This window comes from Eulemur rufifrons, chromosome 7, assembly GCF_041146395.1.
Source record: "Eulemur rufifrons isolate Redbay chromosome 7, OSU_ERuf_1, whole genome shotgun sequence".
Classification (NCBI taxonomy): domain Eukaryota; kingdom Metazoa; phylum Chordata; class Mammalia; order Primates; family Lemuridae; genus Eulemur; species Eulemur rufifrons.
Window position 1 is genome coordinate 209,450,288 of NC_090989.1, and position 26,964 is coordinate 209,477,251.

At 42.4% G+C, this 26,964-nt stretch overlaps 1 protein-coding gene across 7 annotated transcripts in view; it reads right to left on the reverse strand.

Annotated features, from left to right (window-relative positions):
- NTRK2 (neurotrophic receptor tyrosine kinase 2) overlaps window positions 1-26,964 on the reverse strand; it is a 343,235-nt gene that overhangs the window by 47,942 nt on the left and 268,329 nt on the right. For all 7 annotated transcript variants that reach the window (XM_069474074.1, XM_069474072.1, XM_069474075.1 and 4 more), the window contains one exon: window positions 25,844-26,078. In XM_069474074.1, the coding sequence (XP_069330175.1) occupies window positions 25,844-26,078 (235 nt within the window). The remainder of the gene's footprint in view (window positions 1-25,843; window positions 26,079-26,964) is intronic.

Sequence of the window (26,964 nt, forward strand, 5' to 3'; positions counted from 1 at the left end):
ACATGGGAGTATGACGTGATGCTTTCTCAACTGAGTTAAGAAGATGACGAAAAAATCATCAGGTTCTAATTATTATAAAATTTGAACTATAGGTTAAATAAACTATATTCTGTTTCCAAAATAAAATGGAAAACCATAGATTAGGAAAATTATTTGCTTAATTACATATACATGAGTAATTATACACACAAATATATGTGTATATATTAATAAGATTATTTACTCATGAGAAAAAAACATCAAGACGTCAAAAGTTAAACGTTGAAAGCACACAGGCAGAAAATCTAAATAAGAGAAAACAGGAATGAGTTACCAAGATTGGTAACTGGTTGATTTTGCCTTTCTAGCCCCTTTAGACAGATCTGCTCTGCCATGAAAGGCATCTGCTAAATTTGTCTAAACACTGGGATGGGAGTCTGAAGGATTAGTTCAACTACTCACTCTATTGCAGTTTGACCCACTACACCTTGCTCTCCTCTTCCGGGTGCTTCATTTACTCTATTCCGAGGCTCACATTCAGCATCATGAGCTCGGATGCCCCATTTCGGACACACTGCCCTCGCCCCACCTGGCATACCTGCTTCAGATGTGATTCTCACATGAACCCTCTGCCCTTCATCCTGGGTTGGTGGGGAGGGCCCTCTTGGGCTGTTGAGACTTGGCCCTCTTGTTGTCTTGGCCCCAGAAGAACTCATCAAGAGTCACAGGGACAGAGATCGTGCGCGAATAACTGAGGGAATTCAGATTCATACCCAGGGGCCAGTGTTTTATTTAGGAGTTTACAAAACTTTTTATCTAATCACCAATCTTGTCAGGGCTGAATGCAACAGAGCCACCCTGGGATTGGTAGTCAGTAATGTTCCTGTATTAGTGTATCCTGGGCAACTATTTTAAAATCAGGATAACAATATAGATTAAGACTCATAATAATGTTCATATTCTTCGGGCTTATAAATCCATGACTGAGAACTTATCCTAAGTCAATAATTCAAAATAAGAAAAAAGCCCTACATAAAATCATGCTCTCTGCATAGTTATTTAAAAGAGTAAGACATGAAAAATCTAAAAGTCCAGCAACAGGAAACAATTAGATTAATTATGGTAACTCAACCAGATGGAATATTATTTATCCATCAAAACTAACAATTATCACAAGAAAAATTTTTATAATAAAAGACCAGGTGCAAAACCTGAATAAACATTTTAAGTTTGAGTACAGGCACACCTCAGAGATAATGCACATTCAGTTACAGACCACTGCAATAAAGCAAATTTGCAATAAAGCAAGTCACATAGACTTTTTGGTTTCCTGGTGCATATAAAAATCATATTTATGCTCTACTATAGTTTAAGTGTGCAATAGTATTATGTCTAAAGAAAAATGTATATACCTGAATTTAAAAATGCTTTATTGCTAAAAAATGCTCACAATCATCTGAGCCCTCAGAAAGTCATAATGATTTTGCTGGTGGAGGGTCTGACCTCGATGGCTGCTGACTGATTATGTTGGTGGTTGCTGAACGCTGGGGTGGCTGTGGCCATTTCTTAAAATAAGACAACAGTGAAGTTTGCCCCATCAATTGGCTCTTCCTTTCATGAATGATTTCTCTGTAGGACATAATGCTGTTTGACAGCATTGTACCCACAATAGAACTTCTTTCAAAATTGGAGTCAATTCTCTCAAACCCTGCCACTGCTTTATCAACTAAGTTTACAGAATATTCTAAATCCTTGCTTGTCATTTCAACAATGTTCACAATATCTTTGCCAGGAGTAGATTCCATTTGAAGAAACTGTTTTCTTTGTTTGTCCACGAGAAGCAACTCCTAATTTGTTAAAGTCCTACCATGAGAGTGCAGCAATTCAGTCACATCTTCCGGCCCCACTTCTAACTCTAATTATCTTTCTATTTTCACCACATCTGCAGTTCCTTCCTCCATGGAAGTCTTGAACCCTTCAAAGTCATCCATGGGGGTTCAAATCAACTTCTTCCAAATTCCATTATTGCTGATATTTTGACCTCCTCCCATGAATCCCAAATGTTCTAAATGGCATCCAGAATGGTGAATCCTTTCCAGAAAGTTTTCAGTTTACTTCATCCAGATCCATCAGAAGAATCATCATCTATGGCAGCTATAGCTTTACAAAATGTATTTGTTAAATAATAAGACTTGAAAGTTGAAATTACTCCTTGATCTATGGGCTGAAGAATGAACATTGTGTTAGCAAGCATGAGCACAACATTAATCTCCTTGTAAATCTCCACCAGAGCTCTGGGGTAGTAACTAAGTATATTGTCAATGATATTTTGAAAGGAATTCTTTTTTTCTGAGCAGTAGGTCTCAGCAGTGGGCTTAAAGTATTCAGTAAACCATGCTTTAAACAGATGTGATATCATCCAGGCTTTTTTGTTTCATTTATAGAGCACAGGCAGAGTAGACTGAGCATAATTCTTAAGGACCTTAGGATTTTCAGAACAGTAAATGAGCATTTGCTTCAACTTAAAGTCACCAGCTGCATCAGCCCCTAACAAGAGAGTCAGCCTGTCCTTTGAAGCTTAAAGCCAGGCATTGACTTCTCTCTAGCTATGAAAGGTCTAGATGGCATCTTCTTCCAACAGAAGGCTGTTTCATCTACATGGACAATCTGCTGTTTAGTGTAGCCATCTTCATCAATGACCTTAGCCAGAGCTTCTGGATAACTTGCTGAAGCTTCTACATCAGCACTTGCTGCTTCACCTTGCACTTTTATGTTATGGAGTTGACTCCTTTCCTTAAACCTCATGAACCAACCTCTGCTAGCTTCAAACTTTTCTTCTGCAGCTTCCTCACCTCTCTCAGCCTTCACAGAATTGAACAGAGTTAGGGCCTTGGTCTGGATTACGCTTTGGCTGAAGGAAATGTTGTGGCAGGTTTGTTCTTCTATCCAGAACATGAAACTTTCTCTATATCAGCAATAAGCCTGTTTCACTTTCTTATCATTCATGTGTTCACTGGTGTAACACTTTTAATTTCCTTCAAGAACCTTTCTTTTGCATTCACAACTTAGCTAACTGCTGGGCATAAGAGGCCTAGCTTTCGACATGCCTTCCTTATTGAGCTTAATCATTTCTAGCCTTTGATCTAAGGTGAGAGACTTGGAACTCTTCCTTTCACTTGAACACTTAGAGGCCACTGTAGCATTATTAATTGGCTTAATTTCAATACTGGTGTGTCTCAGGGAATAGGGAGGCTTGAGGCAAGGGACAGAGACAGGGCAGTAGCCTGTCGGTGAAGCAGTCAGAACACATACAACATTTACTGATTAAGTTTGTCATCTTGGATGGGCGTGCTTCCTGGTAACTCCAAACAATTACGACAGTAACATCAAAGATCACTGATCACAGATCACCATAACAGATATAATAATATTGAAAAAGTTTGAAAGATTATGAGAATTACCAAAATGTGACAGAGAGACACAAAGTGAGAACATGTCCTTGGAAAAATGACACAGATAGACTTGCTCAACACAGGGTTGCCATGAACTTTCAGTTTGTAAAAAACGCAGTGTCTGTGACGCACAATAAGGAAAAATACAATAAAATGAAGTATGCCTGTACAACTCTATAATGTGTGTGCACATGTGTATAGATGGTGTATATGCAACAGATATTCATTATTCATGAATTCTATATTGGCAAATTTGCCTAATCCTTAAAATTTATTTGTAGCACCGAAATCAACACTCTCGGTGCTTTCACAGTCACTCACAGCCATACACAGAGCAGCAAAAAATTCGAGTCATCTGACTTGTACATCTCCAGTGAAGGTCAGAACGGGGGGCCACTGCCTTCTCGTTTCAGATCTCATACCATAAATCAGCATTCTTTTCGTGGGCTACTTGCTATCACATTTTTAGTGTGCTTTTTTTTGGTGATTTTGCTGTTTAAAATGGTCCCCAAACATAGTGTTGAAGTGCTGTCTAGTGTCCCTAAGTGCAAGGAGATTGTGATGTGCCTTATGGGGAAAATACTTCAGGCATGAGTTATGTTCAGGCTGTTGGCCCTGAGTTCGGTATTAATAAATCGACATTATGTATTAAATAAGATGTATTTAAGCAGAATCACACATAAAACAAGGTTATGTATTGATCAGTTGACAAAAATGTTGCTACCAGGGTATACAGACCCTAACCCCATATTTCCCCTAGGAGTAGTGGTTCAGTATTTGCAAATCAGTGTTTGCAGTGACATTATAGAACATAACTACTGTGAATAATAGGAATAGACTGGATATATTAATGCATACATATACATACATGTGCATACATATATGTGTATCTATATATTTCTATCTACATAAACACAAAAAACTAGAAGAGAATAGTATGCACAAATAATAAATATGCAATCATTTCGAATGATTTAATTTTCCTCCTAAAATTTCAAAAATGTTTTTATAACATTGCTTCCACCCGGAAAACATTTAAAATGGACAAAAGCCAAAGAAACCCTGCTGATTGCTAACAGAGTTCTCTAGTCATGAGCATAGTTCTTTTGGAATCAGGGGCCTTCATACCTTTGTCAAACAAAGCAGATCGGCCAGCCCCTGTCCTTCATAGCCATTCTCTGGACAAGTCATCACCTAATCTCGCAAAGTTTTGTTGGCTATACTAAGAAGTAAGGATAACATCAGGCCTTGCATAAATATATATAAATTAAAATCTTGCAGTACGTTTCCCAGGGAGATATTCTGACTCTCTTAGGCCTATGGCGTTGTGGTGTTTCAGAGTGTCTACTCCAAATTGTTACTTGGTGCCATGGACTGAATTATGCCCCTGCCAAATTCATGTTAAAGCCCTACCTCCCCCTGTGACTGTATCACAGATAGAGCCTTTAAAGAGGTGATTAACATTAAATAAGGCCGTAGGGTAGAGTCCTGATCCCATGGGACTGGTGTCCTTATAAAAGAGGAAGAGATGCCAGAGCTCTCTCTTTGCCTCTTGAGGACACAGCAAGAAGGTGGCTGTCTGCAAGCTAGGAAGAGAGCCCGCACCAGAAACCCAACCAGGCTGACACCCTGATCTCTGCCTTCTAGCCCCCAGAACCACAAGAAAATAAGTTTCTTTGTTTAAGCCACCAAGTCTATGGTATTCTGTTATGGCAGCCCCGGCTAACTAATTCATTTGGGTCTGTCCCCTTGCCTTTGGCTGTCACTCAGTTCTGAGGACAGGATTGGGGTGTGGAGCCGCCACAGTCTGGCTGCATCCTTCTACCCACAGGCACAGCTCTTGTCAGGCAGCCCTCTCTGGGTAGCTACTCTTCCTGGGTTCAGGTAACCACTCCCTCCCCTTGTCCCCTCAGTCCTATACTATCATTTGTGTAGTCCCTAAAACCTAGCAACACCTTTGTCAACAGTCCTTTTATTCAAATGTTTCCGATACACAATTTCAGTGTGCCACATATTTCCTACCAAGACCCTGACTGCATCTAACAGAACATGAGGATTGCTAAAAAGATTACTTTAAAAATATGATAATTCCAAATATCATAGCACTGATAGAGAGACTGAGACCCAAGAACTCTTACTTAACTGGTAATAATGTCACATCCTCAGGGTCACCCAAATCATTGCAAAATGGATCAGCATGCACAGTGGCTGCGGCTTTGCCTGCACCGCGTGGCTTGGGGTGACAACGCCAATGTGGTGGTAAAAATGAGATTCCTCCTTTAGTCTGCCTAGAGCAAAACCTATTAATATCACAGTTGTCTTCCAATACTCTATGAAATCAGATCTTGTATAATCTCTGATTCCTTTTTTGTTTTTGTCATGTATTTTCTCCATCTTGGTTCCAATTCACTGAAAAGTCTCCATTGTTCTAGGGGTCAGGAAAAAGGGGCAGGGGGAGTGCTTGTTTAGAAGTGATTGCCTAGCAACCTATCCTCCTTATTCCAAGGACACAGGCTATTTGCATTTTGGGAAAGAAGAAAAAAAAGCTCCACTTCTCAAGAATCCTGGGGTGAGAGTGTCTTGCTGACCACTCCTCAAAGGAACCCTCCTTCCTCTGAGAACTCCCCCTGGGGGGGGGGGCGTTCTTTGCTCAGCAGCTTGTGTGTGTTCCCTTGGGGGAGGGTGCCGCCTTCCAAGGTGCTCCCAGAGCCAGGAGGGCAATGAGTGTCTCCCGGCACTGCCAAGCTGCAGCCCCAGGCGGCACCAGGACAGGGCTCAGAACATCCTGATCTCATTCAAGTGGGCATTTGTTTCCCACACTGTTCTTTCCTTTTGCAGCTTTCTGTCCTGGAAACGTGCCACACCCAGGGGATGTCCAGGCCCGCTCCCCTTAACCCCCAAACTGCTGGTGAGTTCCTGGAACCTGCTTGTGGAAAGCTGAAGCCGGGAGGGACATGGAAAGGGGAGAAGGCATAAAGCTCCACTTGGAAGTTCTCAGGTGACCTACAAAAAGTGGGGACTGAGGGAAGAGAGACTGACTGTTCTCCACATCATCTGAGAAACTAACTGGGTTGGTGTTTGGGAAAATCATTATTCCAAACTAGAGAACTCTGCCCCCAGATATTTCACCCTCCATCCTCTTTAATCTCACCACTGGAAGAAAAAAGGATGGCTCTCTTCTCAGTGGGGTGTGGAAAGTAATAAGTTTGGAGTCCTTCCTCTTTGATGCCTTAAAAACATATAGAAAACTCTTGGGCTATCTGGTTCCAAATTGGGCAAGACCTTTAATCTTCTACAGCTCTAAACTACCATCTATAAAACTGAGATCTTTACAAACTACATTGACAATGGTTGACAATGTTAAACTTACTTTGAACACTGCCCAGCAGCACAAGGCATGTACCCACGGGTGTATTATTCAGTGAAGACCATCTCATGATTGTGTTTGCATTGGTTCACTCACCACCTTATCATCTAGGATATCTGTCACGAGGAAAGGCCCTGACTATACACAGGTAATATTGATCTACAACATGATGGCAGATATGTCTGGCATTAAGAAGACATTATAGATGTTAGATACCTTTTTAGTCCTTGTCATTTTATGCATTTCCATGCACACATGCACTCGGAACAACAAAACTTATGGAAGTCTCCATGTGGCTAATAAATAAATAAACTGCTTTGACTAAGACAGGGATATTGCTCTAGGAGAGAAAAGATGGAAGAAGATAATACTGCATAATCCTCTTAACTGTAAGGCCAGGAGATAAAATGCACACAGAAAAAAATTCTGAATGATTCCTGGGGGTTGCTCATAAACAGAGGACAAAGAAACAAATTAGAAGAACACAACTGCATATTTGTTTTTTTGTTTTGTTTTGTTGTTTTGTTTTTGCTAGTTTTATAAATTCTCTAAGAATTGATCCCAAGTCTTCCCTAGGAAGAAAATATTTTGATTTAATTCAGTGGAACTGAGAATTAAGCTTGGAATTTGAGGGCTGAAAGGACTTTAGAAGTCATCTGACCCAGACAAACACTGTCCTCATTTGACAATTGAGGCCAGGGGAAGCTCACACTTGCTCAGACCACAGGCAGATCACATGGGTTGTACTGAATGCACAGAAAACATTTAGCACACTTTGGGGTCATGTAGCCGTAGGTAGTTGATCTCTTCAATGTTGGGAGCATCACATTTATTAGCAGGACAACTTTGTTTCTCATTTGAAAGGGTTTTGAGGTCTTTGCTTTTGGAAATGAGGAATACGGATATTAAGCAAGGGGTGGAAATTGACCGCCATATTCCTGTTCATCTCTCGTTCATTTCAGAGGGAGTATTTGAGGACATGCTGAGTACTCTAGTACTGAATAAACAACTAGAAAAGACTGTTATGTCCAAATGTGTCCTTGGGTGAATGTTCTCTCTGCAGCAAAGTTGGTGAGTTTCGCTGAGAGCCTGGAGAATAGTGAAGCAGTCATCTGGTAAAAAGTTGAATCAAATGTTCTCTGGGTTTCTCTGATCTGCTTACCATTTCCCCCTTTTTCTCTTAACTACTGCCACTTCATTATTCACAGTCAGTTGTGCTTCAAAGCTGTGAACATTTGGGCATTTTCTTCTCTGAGACATGGAGAAACTGTTGGGCATAGTCCTTAAGCTGTTTCAATACTTATGTCATAAATATAATGAGATACCAAGCGTCAGCCTGTTTAGAGGAGTCCATGCACATATAATCAATGCCTTTGAAAGCTCAGATGAAGTTTGGCAAGTTTGAAAGAAGCAAGGAGAGCATGGAACCAAGGTTTATTGGAGCGGGTAGGGTGAGTTGGAACCATAGCTGATTCTGGAAGCAGAGTGTTTCATAAATGTTTCCCTGTGCAGAGAGGACCTAGATCTGGCCATAGCCTTTTTGTTTGGGCTGAAACAAACTTATGGAAATGAGAATATGGTAGCTGATTTTAATTTTCAGAATAAAACTCATGGAATCTTTGAGTCATAAGGGTCTTTAGATGCTATCTAAATCACATACAACTGAAAACAGAATCCCCGAAACTAATGAAAATAAAAATGCATCGTATTAATATGAATTTATTTCTAAAACTTCAAATTGGTAACATTTATGCATTATAAAACTAAACCCTGAAAACACATTAAAGACTTGCTCTTGCCCAATGTGTTAAAATTGTATATACAACACATCTGAGCATATTGGTTTCCATTAGTTTTTATTGCTTACAATGCACTTAATATTAGTAGTTATATTAATGGATGTCATACACATAAAGAGATGAAATTGAAATCATCTCTTTACAGAACCAATCACTGAAGCCCCTTCACAAACTTGCTAGGTTCCATGGAACACAGTTTACAAAATACTGAGCCCTTTTTACAGCATCGTAAAAGATGGAAAACCTACTCTTGGATACTTCCCTCCAGTGACACCAGTGACAAGGAACTCATCTCTTGGCAAGGCAGCCCATGTCACAGCTCTCATTCTTGGGTTGTTCCTCTTTACGTTGTGTCAAATCTACTTCATGAAACTTCTATGCGACAGTCTAGTTCTGGCCTCTGGAACCACTGTCCTCATCTCCATAGCAGAAGACAGCTAGTGTGTTCACATCTAGGACTTCCTTTCTCTCATCCCAATGTCCCCAGTTCCTTCAACTCTCTCACCTGTAGCATGGTTCCAGACTTCTTGGTCACCCTACTGAGAATGTTTTCATGCTTGTTAGAGGTATCTTTGAAATGTAAATGACTTAAAACTTAACATGCACACAACTGAATTTTTGGTCTCCTTCTATCTCATTCAAAAACCATGTCATGGAATGATATCGACTGTCCAGTTATACTGGTCAGAAATCTATTTCACATCCCTTACATCTTTCTCTGCTTTGCCCTTTCCATACCCAATCTGCCTCCAGGTCCTGCAATTTTGCCTCCAAAATAGCTCATAAATCCCTTCACTTTGCTCTGTCTCCACTGCAATCATCTTTGTCCATTGTACCAATGTTTTTCTCCTGAGCTTCTGCAAGAGCCCCTTAGCCTGTCTGCTCACAGCCACTCTGGCCCCCAGTGATGCACAACCCCACATCTTTCTTAAAGTTTAGCGGCACCCATTGTTTTCATAATCATGAAAAATCTTCAGCAGGGCTGGCAAAATTTTTTCCACTTCTCCAACTGGGCTTTGCACTTCATGCTTGTGTCCATCCGGCACACTGGCCACCTTTCATTTCCTTCTCCATGCTCTGCTTCTCCTGGCACAGGGCTTTCCTACCCACTGTTTCCTCTGATTAGAAAGGACTTTCTTCATATCTTGGCCTAGTTAACTCAACCTGCAGGACGAAGCTCAAAGACGCCTTCCTCAATCTTCCTGGAGCTCTTATACCAGGACAGATTCCCTTGTTATAGGTTCATATAGCCCTCATGATGTTTGCTTCATGCTCTCCTTTGACATACATTTGTGGGATAATTTGATAAATGTCTGGCTCTCCGGCTGGATTGTCATCTCCAGGAGGCTAAGATGTGTCTATTTTTGCTCACTTTCTTCCCACTGGTGCCCAGCATGTAAGGTACTGATGGGCAAAAATATTTGTTGAGTGAATTAGCTACATAATTCCTATTTTGATTCTCTCCTTTCCATCAAGAAGAATGACTTGAAACCTAGAAAATATGGAATGACTATGGCTAAATCGTTTTTTAAATGGGAAGCTCAACATTGTTTTAAAAAATAAGTATGTCTCCAAGCATAGCTAAATAATATCCCAGCCTGCACCCCTGCACAGCATTAAGTTTGACACTCATGCAAACAGCAGGAACAAGGGAATAGGAAAAATGGAAGATGATGAAGGAGATGAACAAAGGTGGACATAATTTTCAAAAGAGAGTGAAGAAGTAGGATTCCAGAAACAACTGATCACTAAACTTGACCTTAGTTCCAGGATGAATTTCAACACAAACTATTTAAAGATAGTGTGAGTGCACTTAGAAAAAGAAGTAGTGATGACCAGGAGCAAGTACGGGAGCATCAGGGTGAAGCTGACAAATGATCATCCAAAAGTAGGTGCACTTGCGCTAGGATGGGGGATTGCCTCGGACAGGAAGTATTCTGCCTTCAGCAAGACTCTTGGCAAAGTCCCTTGCAATATCTTTGAGAGGTGGAGAAATGTGGGCAGAACTCACAGCTCATCAAACACAGCGTGTGCATGCCCTCTTAACACATCCCTGCCCAGTGCTGACTCACTCTAATGCTATTTATTTCTGAAATACTCTCTTTTTATGTTCATATATGATTACAATAACAACATCGCACATATGAAGTGCCCGCTCTAAGGAAGGCACTGTTTAAGGTGCACTTAATCCTTACAATGTCTCTTTGAGAAGATATTATCATTATTGCTGTTTAAAAGTTGAAGAATAGAGTCTTGAGAGGTTAAATAACTTCTTCAAGGTCACATAAATAATAAGAGGCGGAGCTGGAATTTGAACCTAGGAAGTCTGGCTCCACAGTCTCTGCTCTTTATACTACTCTCCTTCCCCCACCTCCATGCTTACTATGTTCTAGAATGTGCTTAGCCAACAGAGCTTTGTTGTAGTGTATCTGCCTAATGAGCATTTGTGTACTATTCTGCAATGCTCAAAAATAGGGTTTCTTTATCTGTATGCACAGAGCTTAAAGGGATCCATGGATAGAATTCATAGGGTTTCCGTAAACTTGGATTACATCTAATTTTCAGTAACTTCTAACAAAAATTCAGCACTTCTTTCAATTATTAACATAGGCAACAAACCACAGTAGGATCAGCAGAATCTGTGAAGTTGTCACCCATAGAAATCAGATGTTTTCATGTCACATTATTGTTGTTGTTACAGATATCAAAAACATCACTTATGTTCATCACTTTGAAATGATAGTAGTTATTAGACCTGCCACCAGATTTCATTATTTAATGTTTAAAAAAAAAGCGTGCTATTATATCACATTTTTAGCATTTTATAACTGTATGCAATGCAACTGCATTCCTTTGTAACTCCATATATTTTATTTTATGCATTTAAAATGTTATTTGGGGCAGGAGTCCCTAGGCTTCCCTAGACTGCTAAAGGGCAGAGCTCTGTCTTGCTCTATCCAAATTAAGATTGTCCTGAAACTTGTGTGGTTTATGCCACAATTGTTCCCCTTTATGACAAATGTTTCATGCTCAGGCAAATAGCTATGACTCAGAACCACCTGACAAAAGGTAAGTGAGCAATAGTTCTGGACCAATCACAAAGAGACAAAGGAAGAAATCACACAAAGCATTAAAATGCACCTTAAGTGGTAGTGGCTAATGTCACCTCTAGGGACATAGTGGAAAAAACACAGAGTACAGGTCAGCAGGCAGCTAGGCATCTGGAGAGGTCCTTTGATGTTCCTGAAGACCTCATAAACACCACTCTAGCCAGGGTGGGTTGACCAACAGTTTATGAGGAGTGGCTGCAAAACACTGGTGGGAGGTAAGTCATAAATTTAGGAGACATGAAGAGAAGGAGACTGTGATGGCCAATGTGTATGTCCCAGTGGCAACACCTTGGACCATTCCACAGAGATCTGAGACAGCACTCACATTGCTTAGAAGCCATCCCTGGACTCAGGAATGTTTACCCAAGAGAGCACCCTTCAAACATGGAAGGTGGAGCCAAGTAGAAGCCACAGGATTCTTGCCTTGTCCCTGTTCTCCAATGGCAATAATGGTACTAATAATACCATATATAATAATATTCTCCATATGGTATTAGTAATAACATTGTATTAATAACCTTCTTCCTATTTTAACAAGTGGAAAGTAAGGTTCAGAGAGTTTGAACGAGTTGTTCAAAGTCACACATCGCACACATATTGAAGGTGAGACTAGACTCAGGTCTGCTGTCAGCCAGCCCATGTTCCTTGGCATATCAGTAAGATTTGGAAATATCCCAAAACTGAACAGCTAACAGGTTGGATGAAAGATTCAGATTCTCTCCTTAAAACAGAGGGACAGACTAACTATTTCTGAAGAAAGCCTCTACCCAACCTGAAAGGTGATGGTTCTGAGAAAGTATCCCTTTTCTTCCTTCACCCAACACAGCTTTAAAACTTCATTCTGCACGATGGGCCATTGTCCTAGACGGACCTCTTATGACCACAGAGGGCAGAGCTCTGAGCATACACCAGGTGACCCTTGCCATCCCCCGGCCCCCCACCAGGAAGAAGACTAGAGGAGCCAGGGCTGTGTTGAGGGTGCTGGGAAGGTTCCAGAGTGGGAAGAGCAAGCTCTATTCCTTCTAGAACAGGGATTCAGACGCCAGCTCTGCCACAGGGATAAGTGGTGACACCTCAGGAAAGTGACTTCACCTCTCTGAAAATTATTTTCCTCATCTGCGTTATTAAAAGATGGTTGAGAAGGTTACATGCCAAGCTGAGACATAAAAGGAGGCTAAATATGTCAGTCTTCCTTTTAAGACCCAACATTAACCCACCGAGACATCAATAGGAGTCTTTTAAGGTCACAATTGTTTCCTACAATGAAGTCTAATGAGTTTTCCAGAAAGAAATTCACCGTTTTCCCCAAGAGAGCTGGGAAGAACTGAAGCACCTGTAGTAGCTGCAAGAAAGCGTACTGATGTTGGACATCACTCACCCTGCAGTCGCTTCTTTGAGCAAATGCTCCTGCATGCCCTTGACATCGGGCATCGACCCCTCCACACCCTTTCAAAACCCAGGAAGGTGTCTGTGCTGTGCCCAAAGGCGAGGCATGAGCCTCCAGCCCTCCCCAGCCTCTGCCGCTGTATCCCTGTCATCGGCAACATGTGAATGAACCAAATTATCTCCAGGGCTGAGGGCGTGGGCCACACAGCCGGGCTGTGCCGTCAAAGGAGCCCAGCGTCATGTTCTCCACCCCCTTATGAGAAGGCTGATGCTGTCGTAAGGCTGTGAGGGAGGAAGCCAGCCTGGAAATGCCATGTAAGGAAGAATCTGTTCCATTTCGGTGCTAGGATTCTAAAATAGCTGCTAATAAAAAGCCTTCATACTGTGACACTTCAATACAGACACCCACAAGGATACCTTGACAAGCTGTTTGACTCCTCGTGAGCCTTTTCTTGCTTTTCCTGCACAGGCCCCCACACAGATGCACAACCGTGCAGTGACAGACCAGGCCAGCAGGGGTCTGCCTAGACCGCGGGGCTGGCCGGGGGAGCCCGCTCCTTGCGGGAGACACTGCGGTTCTGACATGGCCTGTCCAGAAGCATGGACACGCTGCTTGTCCTGTCCCTCTCTCCATCCTCGTGATGTCTTTGACAATACTTACACAGAGAATGAGCCCATCCCAGGCTGAGAGAGGATATCTTCAGATAATGTCATTTACCACTGATCACAAGGAATACATCTCGGGCTCATGCAGAAAGGCCACGGTTCAGTGGATTTAGGCTCTAGTGTTAAAGAGCCTAAGATAGGATTATATACTAGTGATCAAAATTCAGAGATTCTTTCCTATTAGAAGTCCTAAAAATCCATTAATTTGGGTAATATTATCTCCGACAGAAAAATAAAGGGTCATGTTTGAGGGTATTTTTAACAGCACCTATTCTCTTTTTGAAGCTGGATAGCTAAGACCTGTTGTTGTAAAGTTACCGTTTGAGTCTTAGCATAGATGAGATCACGCTCTCTCCTCAGCTACTTTCTGTAAATCTTCCTGCGCTGGACCCAGATAACGGTTCGTGCACTTGGCTGCACATCAGACTCGCCTAAAAAGCTTGTTAAAAACATAAACTCCTAATTCTCATCCTCCCTGAGATACTGAATCACTATATCTCTAAGACAAGGCCCAGGAATCAAGATTTAGAGAGAAGCACTGAGGATTTCCAATGTGTGGTGAAGCTTGGGTGCCCATACAGTGGGGACGTCCACGGTACCTGGTAAGATAATATGAATTTTAGAAGTTTTCATACTGTCGGATGTCACAAGCAACTTTAATATTTGATGATTCTCTTAGTGTATCCCAGTGAAGGATTTGTTTTATCTGGTAAGTAGAATTCCTCAGGCTCTATGCCTGTACCAAGTTCTTACGATCACCAATGGAATGTTCGACAAGATGCTCCTACAACTCTAAAGAGAGATAAATTCTGGCATTTTTGATGTATTCATAGGTATCCAATATTGAATCAGAATGTCGTAACAATCTGTTATAGTTTTATGGTTTCTTGCACATAGACAAATAGACTAAGCAGAAATCTGAAATACCAACCTGAAGACAGAATTTTAAGAGAGTTATATGGAGAGTTTTGCGAGATGAAGTCAAATCATGCTTGGACTTAGGAGTGATTTCTATACTGAAAAGCCACTGCATTGCATAGCATCTTTACTTTGAAAAACTTGCAAGAAGAATATTATAGAATCTTTCTTGGAAGTTCCTTTTAGGTAATTGTCATGATCAGTAAGAACCTAGGAAGTGCCCAGCACTCTGTGAGGCATGAGGAGTGCAGAATTAGAACATACACACACTGCCCAGGAAGCATTTGTAATCAGACTGTCTAGCTGTGTTTGTAACTTCAGTCATATGCCATAGTATTTGAGGTTTACAAAACCCATACCTGCTATTCGTCCTTCAAGGCCCAGGTTAAATCCTATTTCTTCCAGAGACCTTTCCAGATTTTACCCCACACCTCCCCCCAAATCAATTTATCTCTACTCTCCACAACATGTATCACCCTGCCTCATATCAGAGTGATTCATTTATGTCTCTTCTCCCCAGGAGATGTGTGATTTTCTTTAGGAAACAGAACACATCTTACTCAGTATTTACATATTGAAGAGACATGGGTAAGAACTATATATGTGATGCCATCTTGGATTAATCCAACCAATTCGCCCATGCAAGGTATTCCAACCCTGACTACAGGGCAAAGACTGTGGAAGAAGGTGAAAAGTGTGGAGCATTATTAATATTCTGCCCACACATTTTTTCCCAAAGCCTTCTTGAACCAATTCACATTTTAAGCCTAGGGAAGCTCTCAGAGGTAACAAGTAGGCTAAGATAATTTCCTCTTGCTCAATACTCACTGGAGACGGAGAAAATCTACTCTCCCGCTTAAGTAATAATCTTGTGTAGGCAAGAAAACTTTAATTGTAGAAAAAGTATTATGTAAATGTAGGTTATTTAATTAAAAAGGAAAAAAAAAAATAAAACCTCCACTGGAAGTAGCTGTTTTAAAAGAGATGAGAGAATTGTTTTCTTTACTGCAGCTTATAAGTGGTTCACGGATAGATTTTTGAAATGACGTGTGCATCATCAAGAGATGGCGACTACCTTCTGCTTTTAGGCAAGGTGGAGTAACAGGGAGCATATTTACCTTCTTACCTGAAACAACCAAAAAACCGCGTAATATAAGAAACAACTGTTTTCACAACACGAGATAACAGGCAATGAAGGAAGTGATCCACGAGATGAGAAAAAGGATGTTGAGTCCTGTGATTATCCAAGCTAAACACTGAGAGAGACAGAGAGGGGACCAAGGTGGAGCCCAGCAAGCTCCTTAAGTTGAGGAGCTGGAGCTGAGAGTCTGGGGAGATCCAGGTGGATAGGACACCAGAGAAAAGAGAGCTGCAGACAGAAAGAACACAGGAGATCTGCAGAGGGTGCCCCTTGCGTATTGAGCTGAGTGCTGATCAGTGCATTCATGTGAGGACACTGCCCATGGCTGAGGGACGAACCACCCAAAGGATCAGAGAAAACCATGCTCAGTGCTCACACAGGGCCAGGAATAGTGCTGGTGCCCATGAAGCAGAGTGAAGACCTCCTGCTTCATGGGGCATCGGGGAGAGTACACAGTAGGATCCTGCCTCAATAATGGGAATTAAGCCCTAAAGTAAGCATTGCTCTTGTCTTGCCCAATAAACTTTAACTGCAACACACAAAGGGATCAAACTCTTCCCATGCCACTTAAATGCATTCTAGAACAAAGCTCAAAAATATTTATAGGAATACAAAAACATTTAGCATCCAACAAGGTAAAATTCACAATGTCTGGCATCCAATTTATAATTACCAGGCATGCAAAAGAGCATAGAGTATGATCCATAATGAGGAGGAAACTCAATGAACTGAAATTGATCCAGAACGGACACGAATGTTAGAAGCATAGACAAATGCATTGAAGCATTGATTATAACTATATTCCATATGTTTAAAAAGTTAACTAGAAATATGGAAGATACAAGAAAAGAAGACCCATATTGAACTTCTAGACCCAAAAACTATAGAGTATGAAATGAAAAAATGTACCAGATGGGAATAATAGAAAATTAGACATGGCAGGAGACATTTCTTGTTGAACTTGATGGCATAGCAATAGAAACTACCCAAAATAAAACACACAGAAAAAGGAGAGTCCAAAAACATGAAAAGAGCTCAGTGAGCCATGAGACAGTGTCCAGTGGCTTAATATAAGTGAAATTGGAGTCGCCAGGGAGTTGGTGAGAAAAACAGAAGAAATATTTGACCAAATAAGGACCAAAACCCTCAAAAGCTAAACTGTTGAAAACTATAAGCCCACAAATCCAAAAAATCCAGTGAACTCAAGCACAAGAAATATGAATAAAACTATACTGAGGCCCATCATTATCAAATTTCCCAAGACCAGCAATAAAGAGACAATCTTAAAATCAACCAGAGCAAAAGGAAACACAGCATACAGAGGAACAAAGATCTCCCATGGAGAATTTCCAGTACTTTTATTATTTTAGCAATGATTATGTGTCACTTCAATTTATTGTTCTCAACTTTTAAAGGCAGGAACTCATTGCAAGTAGAGAAACAGAGGTTGTCATGGTGCATAAGGTCAGTGTGACAGATAATTTTTTTTTGCTTGCCTCAAAGCCATTCCCTTCCTTTTTTCTTGTTGTAGAATCCCAGTTTTGTCCAGGGCTTTGGTAACAGGCCACTGATCTCTGGCAAGTCAGCTCAGCCCTTTGTCTTGACCCACTGGCCAAGGAGGTGTAAGAAGTCTTTGCAGAGGAGAAGTTCTGGAAAAGATCTATGTCCTGATAGAAAGAAATGTGCAGGGAGAGACAATCTGCTTCCTGCAGCCGTCTGCCTCCCTCCTGCAACTGCAGTTGTGATGTCTGGAGTTGCTGCAGCCACCTTGCAGCCAGGAGGGGGAGCAAGGAAACCTTGAGTGCCAATCCACAGCTCTGACACTCGAAAGCCTCTGGCACAGTCGGAAACTGCCCACCTCTGAACTCCCTGTCCCATGAGCAAGACAACTCCCTATCCACTTAGCCACTGTTAATAGCATATTGCTACCTTGCGCTAAACACATTCCTAACTGATATAAACATAAGTTTAAAAAAGAAAAATCAGAGATTTGAACCTTTGTCTTCAGGCTCCAAATGTAATGCACTTTTCTCTATAACTCAGCTAACTCTTTCTTGCCAGCTTCCTTTTTAAAGTGGCCCTGGTCTGAGTGATGTAAAAGCATGTAATGCCATAAGCATGAGAAAGCTTCAAAAACGGGGGAGGGGAGACCTCTCAGGGCTTTGAGGCATCAGAGTCCTCTGTCCCATCCAAGCCAATGGGCAATGCCGACTTTTCCCTACCTTCATTCCCAGTGCACCTATGACCAAGCAGACTTATTTTCTGTGTGTGGCATATGCATAAAGCATAGGGGCTAGTGATTTCAAGAATAAGAGACTCAGAACACCAACCCCCCCCCTACACACACACACACCCACACACACACAGAAAAAAAAAAAAAAAAAAAAAACCCAAAAACAAGCGCAAAGGGGATACACCCATCTACTGCCAACATTCTTCACTAGTTAGGAGATGGATAGAACTGGGAACCTGGACAGCACCTCTCCAGACCAGCTTTTCCATGCTGGCTTATGCAACTTTCTACAGCCCTTGTTAAAAGGTCACAAAAGCATAGACAGGCATAACATATCAAAGGCTCCGAGGAGTTCTGCAGCAAGGAAAATGATGGCTTATCTTACGACCACAGACCTCTTTTACTGAAGCACACCCTCCAGCAGCTCATGGATCCAGTCTGAGAGATCCTGCTCTAGGCAGAGCAAACATGTACAGGGGTAGAGATATTGGGATCAGTTGGGCAGATCTATTTTCATAGATTATGTAACATATCAGAATGCAACCTAGTATGTCATTTTCTGGTGTAAAAACTCTTGCTGGCTCCCCACGGCCAAAAGGATCAAGTCCAAAGTCTCTGGCATGGCAAACATGCCCCTGTGAAATCTGATGATAGCCTAAGAAGCGTATTTGTTAGCCTTAGAAGTCTCCATTGCCCAGCCACACACTGTGATGCTTGGCCTTCTTGCCAATAGAACAATCTGGGGTCTATATCTCAAATACCAGATCAAAAGCCCTGTTTCTGTGACCTCTATTCTGATTTCCCAAAGTAGGTGGGAGGCTTTCTCTTCAGGGTTCCCAGTATGTATCTCTGTCACAGCATTTATCACATTGTATTAAGATGTCTTAAGAACTCCTCCAAGTAGAGTCCACGTGTCTTTTTTATCTGGACGCCTTTTGTAGCTACCACAGCAGCCGTTCCCAACCTTTTTGGCACCAAGGACCGGTTTCGTGGAAGATAATTTTTCCATGGACTTGGGGGGTGGGGGGATGGTTTCAGGATGATTCAAGCACATTACATTTATTGTGCAGTCGAACCTCTCTGCTAATGATAATCTGTATTTATAGCCGCTCCCCAGCACTAGCATCACAGCCTCAGCTCCACCTCGGATCATCAGGCGTTAGATTCTCATAAGGAGAGCGCAACCTAGATCCCTCACAGGTGCAGTTTACAGTAGGGTTCACACTCCTTTGAGAATCTAATGCCGCTGCTGATCTGACAGGAGGTGGAGCTTATGCAGTGATGTGAGCCATGGGGAGCAGCTGTAAATACAGATGAAGCTTCACTTGCTCACCCGCAGCTCACCTCCTGCTGTGTGACCTAGTTCCTAACAGGCCACGGAGCAGTACCAGTCTGTGGCCCATGGGCTGGGGACCACAGTACTAGCATTTAGGACATAGCAGTTGTTTTATACATATGTGTTGAATAAATGAATGAGAGAATGAATGAATGAGAAGACTCTCACACGCACCCTGTTGCAACTCCAAAGCATATGTAAAATGTTCTTAGGTGCACTTGAATACAAATTAAACCAATTTAGAAGCTTGTAACAATTTATGCAAATCTAGTTTAATATAGCATTAGTCTGAACTCAGTGTTCTGATTTCTCCCTGGCAGACAGGTTCCTCTGAACTGTGCTCCCTCTAAGCGTTGTGAGAGGCATGAATTGAAGATGATTTCATAAAGTAAACAACTTCTTATGTTTCTGAGGCCACTTTAATCAAAAGAGAACAAACTGAAAGGTCTATAATTGTTCATGTGAATGTTAGAGTCATTGTGTAAGTATTATGGTGATTGAAAAAATAAAGAAATGCTAGATAGAAATGAGAGGTAATGACACAGAGGACATCCCTTTTTTAGGAAGGGATTGAGTTGCCCTTGCATTGCACATTGTACCTTGTTTCAAGGGTTGTAGACATAGTATACCAGAGGAAGTTTTCCTATTATAGTAATAAGTGGAAGTAAGTTTTAGCCCTGGTCTCTTTACTACAAAGAAATTGTCAGGGATAAGGACGTCCCAATGTCCTTAGATTTACTTCCTGAAGTCAGTGCTCCTAACCTCAGAGCTAGACCCAGATACAAACCTGAACATCTTCTGTATTCACCTACAGAGCTAAAACAACATACCCAAAAGGCCTCTCCTGATTGGAGTCCTATTCAACAATCATTTACTGCCCATCTAGTACAAGCCATGCATTGTGCCAGTTTGTGCAGCTACAAAGCTGTATAAGACTTGCCCTCTATCTGCTCTCATATTAGTGAGAGAGACATAGAGATGAACCGGTTTCCTTGATGCCACATGCTCTATGCTGTAAAGCCTATTTGTACGAAGGACTGAGCAGTTACTCTTCATGGAGGAAGTCGGGGAGAAGGTGAAACTGAAATTCCTTCTTTTGTGGCTCCTCATAGAGGAAATGGCACTAGTACATGACATAACAAGACACTAGAAACATCTGTGCAATGAGTCAGTCTACCTATCTATCCATCTACCTGTCTATCTACCTACCAATCTGGAAATATTCACATTGCCTTAAAATATTCCTTAAAAATAAACACATACTTTGTAAAGATGAAGGTATATAGTAAACTCTTGATTATTTCTTATCTGCTTGTCTAGCTATTAATTTATCTAAACCTTCTCCTCCCTTCTGTGGCTCAGGGCTTTGTTTTCTACTTTGTCAATCTATTTCCTCCAGGGTGAGCAGGGTAAGGTAAAAGGTGCTGAAATTAAAATAGGTTTATTTGGCTACTTGCTCTATCAGCTGGTTTTAGTACAATGCATCTTCCTCTCTCTCAGCAGTTAATACACTGGGAGTGAGCATCTAGTGATGATTTCTTGGAATTTGTTGCTGACATCATTTTAACACTTTAGGATTCTGAATGTGGCCTTGCTTAGCCAAGTTATATTCATTTGCTTCCTTAAATGTCTACTGTAAATCAAAACTTCCCTATTCTGCTTCCTTTTCTTCTTAAGTAGAAGACAAATTAAAGGATAGGACTTCCTACAACCCTAAAATAAGCTGAATCCCGAGAAAGAACAAGACTTAAAAGCTAGGATTTGGGGTGTTTGGGGTTCTCCACTCACCAACAGATCACATTCATATGAAGCACATGTTAGAATCAAACAGTGAAAACCACCAAAGTGCACATTAAAAAAACTTCAATGGATCCACTGTGGCACAGTAATGACCAAGTAGAGTGAGATCTTAAGTCTCCAACAGGCAAAATGTGACAGAAATCTGGTTCAAATGTTTCCTAAATGTCAGGTTTTGCCAGTGGAGGAAAGGACTAAAAAAACAAAATAAGAGACTGGTACTGCAGAGCTACTAATTAAAACAATTCAAAGAACATAAATGCTGGAGTAATTTTGGACCCGCCATGTCGGGCTGGTTTCAATGCAAATGTAGTGTTCCGATTTCTCCCTTCATGGGGAAGGTATAATTAGCTCAGCTGCAACAGGGTGGAAGCCTTGATGCAGCCATCCCTGGTGCTGCCAGCTCCCCCGTGACGAAGGAACAGCTGCCACCCGCCCCTCCTGCCACGGATGGCACAGAGCCGAGGCCACCCTGCAAGGCTGCTCACAAGCCACTGTGAGCAGACGGCTTAGACTTCTACTGCGATTGGTTCTTGCTTAAAGGTAAGGGACATTTTACCCCTCTATCTGGTCGACTCCAGGCACCATCCTTCCACATGAGAGCGCCCTGGCTATCACAAAAATCCCGTCTCCAATAGAGTCACAGAAAGATCTTTTAACATTGGTGAGGACAACCCACATCAGTGACCAGCCCCTCACCTTGTAGTCTGATGCAGGATGTTGGAAAGGATAGGAAGAAAGTAATGGAAAAAAAAAAAAGTAAGGTGCTGGAAAATGAGAAATATGAACCATAAGGACACCCTGCCCCAGGCAGGGTGATAAAGAAGATGAAGATGGCCAGGTGCGGTGGCTCATGCCTATAATCCAGCACTTCAGGAGGCCGAGGCAGGAGGATTGCTTGAGGCTCGGAGTCTGGGGACCAGCCTGGGGAACATAGAAAAAACCTGTCTCTACAAAAAAATTTAAAAAATTAGTCTGTAGTCCTAGCTATTCAGGAAGCTGAGACAGGAGGATTGCTTGATCCCAGAAGTTTGAGGCTACAATGAACTATGATCATGCCACCATGCTCCTGTCTGGGCAGCAGAGAGAGAGGCCTAGTCTCTTAAAAGAAAAAAAAAAAAAGTGAATAGACATGGAGACAGTGTGGGGATGGGTTTAAGGATAAGCTTATCACTAATCCAGTAGGTGGAAAACTGATGTAAAAGCAAGCAAGCTCTGGGGCACAGCTGCTGCAAGATGCACTGGAGCTCTGCAAAACAGAGCCACAACTGCCACGTGTCCATTTGACAATTCAGCAGAATGGACCCCATTGATAACGCTACATCAATGAGTAAACATATCCCAAGAACATCTTCTATGATAATAAATACTTTCATGAAACCCAAAGGTGGGCAACCATTTTGAAATTTTAGAGAATGCAAAGTAAAATTCGTAATTTCGTTGCTTTCCTAGGCTGCTATCAAATTGTCCGGTCTTCCACCCATCACCTGCTTCCCTGGCCCTTCTTGCCCATCCCCACCCGTAACAGAGGCCATGGCAAGGCTGGTTCTCTTTCCTCATCCTGAGTGGGAAAAACAGACAGAAAACAAACCTACGAACCCTGCAGCTGCAACTAAGTAGTGCCCATGGGGGGTGGGCGTGGGGGATGAAATTAATGTGGCATCTGAAGCCCATTTGTTAATGTCTAAAAACAAATAAAGGAACTGGGGGTCATTATTCCCTCCAACCATGCCAGAGAGAAGGACTTCAGGATCTTGTCATCTAAGTAGAGAATTTTCTTTTTAACAAATGGCAATAAAATATGGCAGATAGCAAAGGCCAGTGTTTTGATAATGTGTAAATGACCAAGATTAACTTTTTTTGTTCATAATGATGGTCACTATTTTGCTGGTATTTTCCTTTTCAGGCTTTTTTGCTTTTTTGAAATATAATTTAGATACCATAATAAAACCTTTTAGAGTATACAAATCTGTTGGTTTTTTTTTTTTTTTAGTATATTCACAGTGTTGTGCAACTATCACCACTATATAATTCTAGAACATTTTCATCACCCCCAAAAGAAACCCTGCACCCAGTAGCAGTCACTCCCATTTTCCCTTCCACCCAGCCGCTGGCAACCACTAATGTATGTTTTGTCTCTATGGATTTGCCTATTCTGGACATTTCATATAAATGGAATAGTGCAGAATGTGACCTTTTGTGTCTGGCTTCTTTCATTTAGCATAATGTTTTTAAGGTGTATCCTGAGTTGCAGCATGAATCAGTACTTCATTCTTTTATATTGCTGAATAGTGCTCCATTGTGTGGATCACCACATTTTGTTTATTCATTAGTCAGTTGATGGTTACAGTTGTTTCCACTTTGTAGCTATTATGAATAATGCTTCTATGAACATTTGTGTACAAGTTTTTGTGTGGACATATAATTGCAGTTCTCTTGGGTATATGACTAGGAGTAGAACTACTGAGTTGCAAGGTGACTCTACACTGCACATTTTGAGGAATTACGAAACTGTTTTCAAAAGCAGTTGCACTATTTTACATTTCCAACAGCAATGTATGAGAGTTTCAATTTCTCAACATCCTCCCAATACTTGTCATTATGTCTTTTTATCACAGCCACCTATTTGGGTGTGAAGTGGTATCTCGTGAATTTTCTTTGCATTTCCCTAATGACTAATGTTGTGCATCTTTTCATGTGCTTATTGACCATTTAGATACCTTCTTTGGAGAAATGTCCATTCAAATATGTGCCTATTTTTTAATTGGGTGATTTATGTTTTTACTGTTGAGAGTTTCAGTATTTTTTCTCTGAATTATTTTTCTAGAGACTCCTATAGAGGAGGATGTTGGGTTCCACTTTGGAGATAAAGTGTATCTTTGTTGATCTGGGTAATAATTAGAGTAAAGCATTAAGCACTTACTTTTTGCCAGGCACTTTGAAACCTGTATTAACTTATTGCTACAGAAAAAGTCGTTGCTTAGGCCACATGTTCCTACCTTAGACGCTCCTCAAGATCAGCAAAGCTTTTCCTCAGGGAATCACCCACGTGTTTCTCTGTCTCCTGAGACAGGGAGACACCCCACCCCCACCTACCATCAATGAAGCAGAACTAACAGAGGAGACGCATCTGTTGGTAGGTAAAATCTCCCCCATGTTTGAGGTATCTGGAACAAACTAGTCATTGCTTTTAAGCTACATTTTGAACATTTGAAGTTAAGACTGTGCCCACATTTCCTGCAAATACACCCAAGAGAATCCTTTTCAATTTGAGCTCTATTCTTTCTCGCCATACAAAACGTGAGCAATGCTTATCAAGGTGACAAAGGAAGAAACACCGCAAAACAATCAACAGAAGAATTTGCAGCAAGGCAATAGATACAATTTATTAAAGTAACTGTAGCACAGTTGGCTCCAGCAAAATGTGGAGGCATTAGAGGTGAGGGAGGCTGCAGGAAGGGATACAGGAAACAAGCTGACCAAGTGCTCCTCAAAAATAAATAAAAACAGGAAGAGCAAAGGCATCGTTTTCACCAATTATGAAAGGTAGTGAAGTTCTATGCTTCATCCTCTTAGGTTATATACACCCAGCTTGTTTGTTCCTTTCCTGCCTATTCCTCTCTCCTTGAAAATCAACAAAATAAACAGGAACATCAAACTGAGGGTATGAAGTGGTGGAACACCACCCTAAATCTTCATTCCGAATATCATGACTTTGGAGTTTCCAGAAATTTCCCCTTTCTCTCATACCCAATTTCCAAGATCTCAGTTAATAAATCTAGCACATCCAAGGGGCAAGTTCCAGGTAATCAGTGGATTTGAATTACCATCTATATCTCTGCCCCTCCCCCGTTTCAGTGGTGGGCCCACTGGGTGGCTGGATGGGACCATTCGGGAACAGGCAGGACAGATCTTCTCACATGTCACCAAGAAGGCCACTGGCTGAACTGCTTTCAGCCGAGATGGTTCTGTGCGGGAAATCCCAAGTCTACTGTACTACTGTTTATGGGAATAAGTTCTCTCTAGTTCAAATCTCAATCAAAGGCTCCAGGCACAATTTCTCAGAATCAAACCCAAACCTCAAAATCCTTTAACCTCATACCGACCAAGAATTCCCTCAAGCCCCCCAGGCTCTCCTGGGAGGATTCTCATGCTGAGGACGTTTCTCCTGGAGATGTCATGCGCCACTCTGGGGAGCCATGGAAAGAGCAAGGTAGATGTTATGGGCTGAACTGTGTCCCCTCAAATTCCTATGTTGCAGACCTGAGCCCCAGAACCTCAGAATGTGACTGTATTTAGAGATAGGACTTTAAATAGATAATTAACTTAAATGAGACCATTGGAGTAGGCCCTAATCCAGTCTGACTGATGTCCTCTTACTCACACAGAGAGAGATTAGGTGTACAGGCGCACATGAAAAACAAGGCCCTGTGAGGACACAGGGAGACGGCAACCAACCGCAAGCCAGGGAGAGAGACCTCAGAAGGAACCAAACCCGCTGACACCTTGATCTTGGATGTCTGGCCTCCAGAGCCGTGAGAAATAAATTCCTGTCACCCAGTGTGCGATATTTGGCTATGGCAGCCCTACCAAACACATACGGTGGGGGACCCCAGGGAGGGAGGGCCCTGAGGGCTCCTTGTCTGCACAGCTACTCACCCGGTAGTAGTCAGTGCTGTACACGTCCCGGGACATCCCAAAGTCCCCGATTTTCACCAGCAGGTTCTCCCCGACCAGGCAGTTCCGGGTGGCGAGGTCGCGGTGCACGAAGTGCTGGGACGCCAGGTAGACCATGCCCGCAGCGATCTGCTGGGCTATGTGCAGCATCTGCGACTGCGTCAGCTCCGTCGGCGGGTTGCCTTCGGCCATCAGCACGGCGTCGGGCCCATGTGCCCTAGGGGAGGACACAGAAGGTGCAGCTGAGGCTTCAGCTCTTTGACTCAAGGGCCCCTCTGCCCCCTGTCAGTCAGCTACAGGTGCTAAAAGACGCTGTCTGACTTAGCATAAAGACGAGACAAAGACGCTTCACCCACACCTTTACCCTGGACGTCCGGAGAGTACCCAGGCTGCTTCGTTTCCCAACGAGTCTGGAATTCCCAGGGCCACGTGAGCCTGAGTGACCCCGAACACAGACAGGCTGATGTTTCAGAGGCTCCAGAACTATTCCGGGGTCAGGCACTGGCCATAGCCCCTGACCCTGAGAAGCAGCCGGTAGCTGAAGCAAAACACAAACGCAGCAGCACGCTGGGGGCGAGGCTGGCTCTCCTAGGGGGATGCTCACGGCACCTGCAGCAGAGCAACCCCTCAGAGCTGACCCTGCAGAACGTCCCCACCAGCACCAGAACTAGGCAGCTTGGGGTCTCCCCCGGTCCTCCTGACCTGTGGCCAGGCAGGGTTTCCAAGCTGCCTCGACTCCCTCACGCCCAGTTCAGCAGAGTCTCGGAGCATTCTCAGCCCGGACGTTCATTCCCAGTGAAAAAATACCGTTTACTTCTGCCCACCCCTGTCCCCCGGGCCTCCAGCTCAACACATCACTGGCCGACACATAGGAGAGCTCTTCTTAATCACAACACACTAATGTTCTTGCTGGGGGAAGTTTTGTTTTTTACACTATGGGGGGGGGGGGGCTTATGGTATTTTTTTCATATTTTTTTTCTTCTGTCTTATACACCTGGCCTTCCCCCAGCTGTGGAGGACTTAGGGCATCTTAACACTGGCATGTGCCTCTGGGAGGGGAGGGTCCCAGTGGATAGCTCCGCAGTCCCCCGCTGGCGTCCTGC